A 10000-nucleotide genomic window follows, 5' to 3' on the forward strand; every position below is an offset into this window, starting at 1 on the left:
ATCCCTCCCATATGAATCACAATCAAGCATTTTTCTATGATAAAGAAGAAAATTGTTTCCTCGCGCAAAGGATAATGTTAATTGGAAATGAAACCTGAACGGTGCCTTTTTTTTTTCTTTTTTTTCTTTTCAGGTCACGACTTCCCTCATAGGAATTGCACCTACACAGTGAAAATAGCCCTTAGATTGTGAAAATTGTAGCTCAAGGTTGTAGACTAAGTCTTCATGTTGTTTATTTTTTCCACTGATGTTAATGCCCCTCAATTTTCCCTCATACCGCTGATATACCCTTTGGCGCTGATATACCCTTTACCCTTAAAAGTGTTCTTCCCATGAACCGGAATTTGTATATGAATAAGAGGAAAATGATTTCCTCTTGAAAAAGATAGGCCTAATGTTAATGACCTGAAATCACAATCAAGCATTTTTCTATGATAAAGAAGAAAATTGTTTCCTCTCGCAAAGGATAATGTTAATCTGAAATGAAACCTGAGTGTTCACCTTTTGTGCCTTTTCTATTTTTTTGTTTCTTTTCAGGTCACGACTTCTGTGCTGAGGGAGTTATTTGTGGAGAAAACTCGGTGTGTAAGAACCAAGATACCAAAGCCAAGTGTGAATGCAGGAGTGGCTTTGCCTCCGTCCATGGGGACTCCACAGACTGCGAAGGTAAGAAGAGAGTAGAGCTTGGGCCTCCTTAATATTCCTCCTACAGAGAACACAGCAGGACTGTGGGGTCACTTGAGTTCTCCTGTTGCTGCAGCAAGAGTTGTAATAATCTTCTCCTGTTACTCTCTATTGGATTTGCACTCACACACACATTCACACAAATCTAATTATCATGTGATATGCTTTATGCTACCACACCGTGGCGGAGTAATTAAGTTGAACATAATCAACAAGGCAAATGGTGTAGTTGATGTATTGAGTTTACAAGGCCTGGACATTGAGTTCTAAATAGGTTGTTTTTCTGGACTTTGGACCTGTGAGTCGTTCGAAAGTCTTTGGATAGTATTCAGATGCTGAGTAATATCAATGCCTTTTTGAACTTTTGAAAATCCTTCAAATCACTTGTGCGAATGGTCCGCATTGCGTTAAGATGTGTACGCTCAGCGTTTTAAGTTGTAATATTGCCGTCCGTGAGGGATTCAGGCTCATGTTACATTTTCAGCATACAGCTGAGGTGGTGCAAGTGCCAGTCAGTCATTAAACCCCATTTCCTTTGCATTCCCTTTGAAGCTAACAGGGCTCAGAAGCCACCTGTCAGTGCTCTTCAAGAGTGGTAGTAGTAAGCTTATAGTCTGCTGTCATCTGTTTGTAATACATTAACCTTCTGGAGTCTAAGCTCCCGCAGGTAGGAATTTTGACACTTTTCCAAAAGCACATCTATAACTCTGTGAGTTTTTGTCATTCAAACATATAAGTGACACCATTAGAAAGAAAATTATCACATGGAAAACTGACATGGGGGTTGGGGCCATCAGGTGTTACACCCATCTCATTAGTATTCAACTAACAGAGAAACTGGCTTGACTTACAATTACTTTTTCACACTGTATGGAAACAACAAAACATTTCTGAATCTCTTTTTACTTTTATTGAATGCCACACTGTGTTTGGATTTTTGACATTAGAGTACCAGACAACAGACAACTTTAGAACATTTTTGAACAGCCACATAATATTTTGTGACACATAATAGACACATAACACGGTACGTATAAAAGCTGTGAGAAAAAAACGTGCTATTACGGGCTGACAATCTATGCATGGGAACAAAAAAAGCGTACAATTACGTTGCGTGGCATTCAATATGTTTAACAAAGAGGATTTATGGGTTTCACAAAGATTAACTTTGAATTTCACTGAAATATGTATCTCTAGATGAAGTGCTTTTGACAGCATGCAGTATTATTCAGTACTGAGCATTGGATGAGGAAAATATGAAAATATACATTAAATTGTATTGCATGTATTACATCCATAACTACAGTACATTATACAGAGTGCAGTTCTGAGCTGCAACTTGGGCTCTGCATCACCATTATGGCTCCACACTTTCATTTCCAATCATCCCTTCTTCTCTTTAAGTGCTGTGAAATACACACACTACACACCATACACACAATACACACTATCTACAGCACTGTAGCTATTTTTCCAATAGAGATAATTAGTTATGAAAGTTAAAAGCGTCTTGGGATTAATTACCAGGTTTTTTTTAGTTATGGAAAGGTACACCTTTAGAGTACCACAGCTCTTTACGCATTCATACTTTCTTTCCCTTTTTACTTCACAAACACATGCACACATGCACACACACAGCATGTGCGCTCGCACACACATACAGACAGTATTTCAGTCTCAGTATATCAGTACATTTCTGAGTTCTTTTGTTGTTGGTTGACATTTTTCTTTTTTTCTTTCCTCCTGCATTTCAAGCAGTTATAGTTCAAGCCAATTACTCTTATCACTTCTGGTGGTCACTCACAGATAGGGAGGTCAAATTGACACTGACAGCTTGCTGAAATGTACCTGTATTTCAGATAGGGAGGTCAAATTGTTGTTGAAAGCCTGCTGAAATGTATCTGGTGTGACTGATGTGGACTTCCACTGTTCTGAATCTACAAGTGCATAGAGATATCATTTTTGGATTTTAAAATGTTCCGCTTGGACCTTTTCTATGTTCTCTCTCCATGTAGCAAATCACGTAACCTGTGTGAGTGAATAAGATTATTGAATCTTTTCATGAATTTCCTGTTCAGTCTCCCTACTCCCTGTAATGCCCTACCCATTTCAACAGCAATAGCCATGGATAATAATATAATAAATATCAAAAAATAAAGAGCAGGAGACTGTGGCAAACCGGTTTCTCATTTTTAAAAGTAAAGAAATAAGAAACCGCAGTGCCACAGTCGCCTACTCTTTATTTTTTGATGTCTACTTTACCCACTTACTGTTAGAGCACCCGTGTAAAAAAGTCTGGATCCACACAGTGCTTCAGTTTTTTCCTTTATTTCTGAATCTAATAAATGTATTAGAACAATATAGTTGGGATAATTTGACTTATGTGTATATACAATATGTGTATATTAGCATCAGTGGCAACTGATCTATGGAGCAGCCTGTTCGGCTCCGTAGGGGAGATACTCGTCCTCCACAACCGTATCTCACGCCTTTCGTAAAGTCTTCACGAAAAAAAAGAGTAATTTTCGTGGTGCATTCACGTTATTGCCCGCCTTTCGTAAAGTCTTCACGAAAATAATAGATTAATTTTCACGCTGCCTATTCACTTGAATTGCCCGACTGTTGCCTAGCGACCCACTAGTTTGATGCCCTTTCGGTAGCCTACATGGTAATCAAACATTTCAAACAAGCAATTTAGGGTTAGGTTTAGGGTCAAGGTTAGGGTTAAGGTTAGGGTTAAGGTTAGGGTTAGGGTTAGGTTTAGGGTTAAGTAGGGTTAAGGTTAGGGTTAGGTTTTGGTTTAGGTTTAGGGGACATAAGGCGTAAGTACCGAAAGGGCGTCGAATTAGTGAGTCCCGAGTGTATCAGCAGTGTTCTGTCAGCACCCCCTCCCCGCCCCTGCAACCATAGCAGCAGTGGGGCAATTCAAGTGAATAGGCAGCGTGAAAATTAATCTATTATTTTCGTGAAGACTTTACGAAAGGCGGGCAATAACGTGAATGCACCACGAAAATTACTCTATTTTTTTCGTGAAGACTTTACGAAAGGCGTGAGATAGGGCTCTCCTCCATTGCTGCAGCAGTGGCAGCCAGGGCCGGATTAACGCACAGGCTAGATATGGCTGCAGTCAAGGGGCCCCCACCTGTTAGGGGGCCCCAGATTGGTCAGAAGTGAAAAATTGTAGAACTATGACCAGATGCAATATTGACGAATTCATCTGTCATGTTGAGTACAGTTGGTAGACATTTTATACTTAATTCCTAGCACATAATTATGACACTGTCTATGTAAATTTGTTTGGTGCGAAATTCGCTTTTTGGGGGGCCCCCCACAGCAACCTGTAGCCTAGGGGCCCCAGGCCATCTTAATCCGGCCCTGGTAGCAGCCATCACTGTGAGCTGCTGTGAGGACGCCATGGATAGATCATGTCAACAAGGCAGACAAGGCACTGTGTCCACATGTGTTAAGCCTCACTGTCACAAGAGACAGGTGTATCAAGATTGAAGCAACAGCAACATGAACATGAACGTTTTCCCCTTCAATTCCATGAAATAGAAACACGCACAAATACACACACACACGCACGCACGCACGCACGCACGCACGCACGCACGCACGCACGCACGCACGCACGCACGCACGCACACACACACACACACACACACACACACACACACACACACACACACACACACACACCATGAAAGATAATAGACACTCGTCGCGTCCTCTTCATAATACAATTTTCCGCTGGGGACAGTTGTCTGTCAAACATATTTCCAGGCAGTTGCTCCCCATATCTCCCCTCGAGCCATAAAATGAATCGTCCACAAATGTGGAATTTTTGCATATACCAGAAATGTCCTAGAATCGCTCCAGAATCCTCTCTGTCTCGTCTGGCCTGTGACTGTGCCTGTGCGATTCCATTACTGTGGGGTGAGCCCACAGGTTGTTTACCTGCTGCCTTGCCTCCCCATTCAGACCAGAGCGTGGTACATGACATGGTCTTTTGTTTTATAATCTCCTGCACAGAGGGGCTGGATTATTCACGCTGCCGATGGTGCATCGGGGAACAAAACATAATAAGGGATTATAGCGGGCCCCCTTTTTTTACTGTAGGGCCCACAGATTAACAACTATCTCTGAGGCTCAGTAGCGACTCTGGCGTTGCCCATCGGCCCGTTTGGGTCTTCATTTGGGTGTCGAAATGAGACTCAACAAATCTAATTCATACAGTCTCTGGGCCCTGATGGGTCAGAAATTGATTGCGTAGCTCGGGGGCTGAATGTTCTGTTTACGCCTCCACAACAACCAAAATGTTCTGCAGTGGTGTTTAATGTCTGCTTAAGTGTCTTTCAAAAACCATAAGCTGAATTGTTATGGCCATCTCGACTCTAATGGCAAGCAAAACACTCGCCAAAAAAGCTGTTATCTCATGCAACCTGCAGAAGGAGCAAAGTACTAAGTAGCGATCATTTCCATAAGCCCTCCTCATCACGTCATTGTGTACTCGTGATTCTTGGAGTATGAGTTATGTTGGCATGTCACTTATGACGGTCGTTTGCATAAATCTTTGTGTGAAAGTGGGAGTTCTGTCTTCTAATGCCATTTTGAATGCAAATGCGGATCAAAGTTGCTTCAGAGACCACATATTCACTTGGCTCATGTCTCTTGCAGTGCATTCCGGTCCAATTTAATGTGGTTTGCCCTGTGTTAGGGACATAAAGACAGCGATTTCCCAATTTGAGCAGCATTTTGGAATGACTACTGTATGAAATGCTGTTTTCAGAACATTGACACTAAATTTGAAAAAGTATGAACACTGTCTTTGCATGCCAATTTACTGTCCTTGTGGTGGATCATGATCTACTGATGACCCTGGTAGCCCAAAACAAATACAATGAGGTGGTGTCAAATTGTAGTTCAGGTTCTAAGAATCAGCATGTGTTTGATTCTGACCTATACGTTTATATATATAAAAAAGACTTGGCAGGTTTTATGTTTGGCTGCTGAGTGTGCAGTCATGGTGTTTAGAGTGTCTGATCGGAATGCAGTCTTCTCTTCCGAGGTGCTTATTTTACATTCCAGTCTGAGGGTCGAGGAGACTCATTAGGCCGATTTCCTCCAACTCGTCTTAGCTGTCTTAGTCCAACTAATTGCCCCAATCAGTCAGGAACTTAATGAGATCTTTCATCATGAGACAGAGAGAGAGAGAGAGAGAGAGAGAGAGAGAGAGAGAGAGAGAAATAGAAAGAGAGGATAGGATAGGATGGGATAGGAAACTTGTGTTCATCACTCATTCCCATGTTGGCAGGACTGGATCCCAGCCTGGCGTACTCCCAGAGTATTTTTCAGCAGCACTTATCCCGAACCTGCGAAAAAGCCCAACAGCTTCCCTCATTGGACCAAATTGACTCCATTACACAGCTACTGGGGAAAAGGACGGAATAAAAAAACAAGACAAGGACAAATCCTTAACAAAGACGAAATGGAAAAAGTTATGAGTTGAGCGGTTATATGAGAAAATAAAAATAAGCACAGGATATTAAAAAATACAAAACAGATGGGAAGGAGGTTTTAATTGTATGTAATGAAACATAACTCTAGTTTAAAACTTTAGCAATTTCACTACCCTCTAAATATATATTTCCTCCACTGTTTTGCACGCTAATTGTAGTTTAAACAGTTTCAGTTTCCAGCACCTACACATACAGTATTGTATGAACAAAAGTCAAGAAACACCGCACACTGCTTACTTTTCTTTACTTTATTTCTCGGAGCGAACAACACGTTTCGCCCGATGACGCATTGGGCGAAACGCGTTGTTCGCTCCGAGAAATAAAGTAAAGAAAAGTAAGCAGTGTGCGGTGTCTCTTGAATTTTGTTCATTGATTCACCTTCTCCTGCCTCACACCTCCACCTGCATTACTGAGGGCTTGTGCACAAGGGCTCTCTTGAACTTTGATACAGTATTGTATGTTAGTCATATCATTACCTTCGCCAGAAGGTTATGTTTTGGCCGCTGTGTCTTTATTTATTTATTTATTTGTGAATATGTTTGTTTGTTTGTTTGTTTGTTTGTTTGTACTTCGTATAACTCAGTCAGAACTGAGCCGATTTTTATGAAATTTGGTGGGATGATTGGTCATGACCCAAGGAACAATCGATTAGTTTTTGGGAGTGATTGGGTCAAAGGTCAAGGTCAAAATGTTTGTTTGTACTTCGTAGAACTGAGCTGATTTTTATGAAATTTAGTGGGATGATTGGGCATGACCCAAGGAACAATCGATTCGTTTTTGGGAGTGATTGGGTCAAAGGTCAAAGGTCAAGGTCACGAAAAGGTCAAAAACGTAAATTGAGCCGATTTTTCTGAAATTTAGTGGGATGATTGGTCATGGCCCAAGGAACAATCGATTACTTTTTGGGAGTGATTGGGTCAAAGGTCAAGGTCACGAAAAGGTCAAAAACGTAAATTAAGCCGATTTTTATGAAATTTAGTGGGATGATTGGTCATGACCCAAGGAACAATCGATTACTTTTTGGGAGCGATTGGGTCAAAGGTCAAGGTCACGAAAAGGTCAAAAACGTAAATTGAGCCGATTTTTCGGAAATTTAGTGGGATGATTGGTCATGACCCAAGGAACAATCGATTACTTTTTGGGAGTGATTGGGTCAAAGGTCAAGGTCAAGATCACGAAAAGGTCAAAAACGTAAATTGAGCCGATTTTTATGAAATTTACTGGGATGATTGGTCATGACCCAAGGAACAATCGATTACTTTTTGGGAGTGATTGGGTCAAAGGTCAAGGTCAAGGTCACGAAAAGGTAAAAAACGTAAATTCAGCCGATTTTTATGCAATTTACTGGGATGATTGGTCATGACCCAAGGAACAATCGATTACTTTTTGGGAGTGATTGGGTCAAAGGTCAAGGTCAATGCGGAATTGAATAAGAGGTCAATACTGGGCCAAAAATGTAATATTACGATATTCCGGTCCGATTTAAATGAAACTAACACCAAAATTTGGAGAATGTTATGCCCCACACTCTGAAGATGGCCAGAAAAAAATAAGTGGCGTAGGCGAAGGTTTGCGCTCTACTGAGTGCCCATTCTAGTCTTCTTCTGTGGTGTGGTTTGTGGTCCGTGCATTATAAAGCAAATAGCTATATTTTGCCACATTCTTTTCCATTTCCATTCCACCTACGTGTACAATTCAGAGTCGATTGAAAAGAGCTGAGCTGACTGCGGTTGCGCTGGACCCATATTTCAGCGGTGACAATTAAGTCTGGCAATCTTCTCCGTGGCTGACTGCTGCGGCAGTACTGATTTAACGTCTCCCAAGAACTAAGACAAATTGTGGCATTACAGTAGCAAAGTAAAAGAGTAAATCATTGTTCAGACAGAGCCAATATAATAAGGTTCCCTTCCCTTTACCCCCCTTTTAAACAGCTCTGTATGTGTGGAGAGCAGGAGCTGCCAAGGCAAAGGAAGCAGCAATAGCAGCAGCGCTCTCTATTTTACCCTCCCACAGTGGAGAGAGAGACAGAGAGAGAGAGAGAGAGAGAGAGAGAGAGAGAGAGAGAGAGAGAGAGAGAGAGAGAGAGATGGCTTTCCTGGAGAGAGAGAGAGACACAGAGAGAGAGAGAGAGAGAGAGAGAGAGAGAGAGAGAGAGAGAGAGAGAGATGCCTTTCCTAGAGAGAGAGAGAGAGAGAGAGAGAGAGAGAGAGAGAGAGAGAGAGAGAGAGAGGTGCCTTTCCTACCTACTGTATCTCCAAAGTGACTCTGGTCTAAGTACAAAGTAAAAGCTGTCATGCTGGAGCCCCGAGATGGAGGATTTCATAATTAAGCTTTCATGTTCTTTACAACATTTATTTATGTGTCAAGTACAAGGACCTGAGCTGACTTTTCTTTTTCTTTCTTTTCTGTCTTTGCAGTTGTGTTGTGCTGTAAAGATACTGTACTGGATTTCTGCTGTGTGTGTGTGTGTGTGTGTGTGTGTGTGAGTGTGTGTGTGTGTGTGTGTGTGTGTGCGTGCGTGCGTACGTGCGCGCGTGCGTGCGTGCGTGTGTGTGTGTTTACTACATCAATCCTAATTAATCCACTGCTGCACAGCTGTGTGTGTGTGTGTGTGTGTGTGTGTGTGTGTGTGTGTGTGTGTGTGTGTGTGTGTGTGTGTGTGTGTGTGTGTGTGTGTGTGTGTGTGTGTGCACCTGCGTGGGTGCGTGCGTGCGTGCGTGCGTGTGTGCATGTATGTCTTTGTGCATGTGTGCATGCGTTTCTACGTGCATACAGTATGTATGTGTGCTGGTGTGATTTATTCACATGTCTTCCAATTGCTGCATAAGCCTTAAAGGAGCCAGCATACTTTCCTTGAGCCCAAGGCCTCACTAGGTATCAGCGTAGTTTTGGCGCAAATGCACATTGATTTCTAGTGGATTCAGTTCATCAAAGGTGCTTGCCTAGCTTTGAGATCAGATTTCAGTGTGTGTGTGTGTGTGTGTGCGTGTGCATACAGTGTGTGGTTGTGAGGGAGCGTGTATGTGTGTGTGTGTGTGTGTGTGTGTGTGTGTGTGTGTGTGTGTGTGTGTGTGTGTGTGTGTGTGTGTGTGTGTGTGTGTGTGTGTGCATGCGTGTGCACGCGTGTGTGCGTGCATTGTCACAAATTGCATTTTTAACAACCATATTTTTAAATTTCCCAAACTCCCACCAACAAGAAGCTTATCTTGCTTCCACACTAAACTCAACATGAAAGGGGGGCCCTTTTTGTTGTCTGGCCCAGGGGGGCATGAAATCATAATCCGTCCCTGCGTTTGTGCATATGTGTGTCTTTTTTTTTTTTCCCGTAGCAGTATCGACTGTCAGTATAGGATAATCTTGAGGTTGGACTGTAACAGTTGAGGAAGTCAGTTCATGTTTTTCGGTTGATGTTTCATAGCCATCTCAGGAGAAGGGATGAGGATGAGCCGGGTGCTGAGCTGTTAAACCAGGGGATTTCATTTTGTGCATTTCTCTGCCATATTCCCTTTCCTCCACCCTAATACACCTATAAATATACATCATGACCTTCAAATGACCTCGAATGTTCTATTGCATCTCATGACGCCATAATTACAGAGAATTTGTCCTCACCCTGACCCGCCCTAGACTGAGCTTGACCCAGACGTTTTGAAATTTAAAAAAAGGCATTTTGTCTTCATGAGTGTAAATGGCTAAATGTCATGTAGAAGTGCTGGGATCGATACCCTCAGGGCCTTCACAGTCTGGGACTCTCATGTGGACACAGTCTGCCTGCACTGCCACTCCAGTCATCCTCA

General features: G+C 42.2%; 1 protein-coding gene across 1 annotated transcript in view; it reads left to right on the top strand.

Annotated features, from left to right (window-relative positions):
- LOC134439183 (protein kinase C-binding protein NELL1-like) overlaps window positions 1–10000 on the top strand; it is a 289261-nt gene that overhangs the window by 135124 nt on the left and 144137 nt on the right. Inside the window, exon 12 of the mRNA XM_063189062.1 lies at window positions 538–666. Coding sequence (XP_063045132.1) covers window positions 538–666 — 129 coding nt within the window. The remainder of the gene's footprint in view (window positions 1–537; window positions 667–10000) is intronic.

This window comes from Engraulis encrasicolus, chromosome 22 (genome assembly GCF_034702125.1).
Source record: "Engraulis encrasicolus isolate BLACKSEA-1 chromosome 22, IST_EnEncr_1.0, whole genome shotgun sequence".
NCBI lineage: Eukaryota > Metazoa > Chordata > Actinopteri > Clupeiformes > Engraulidae > Engraulis > Engraulis encrasicolus.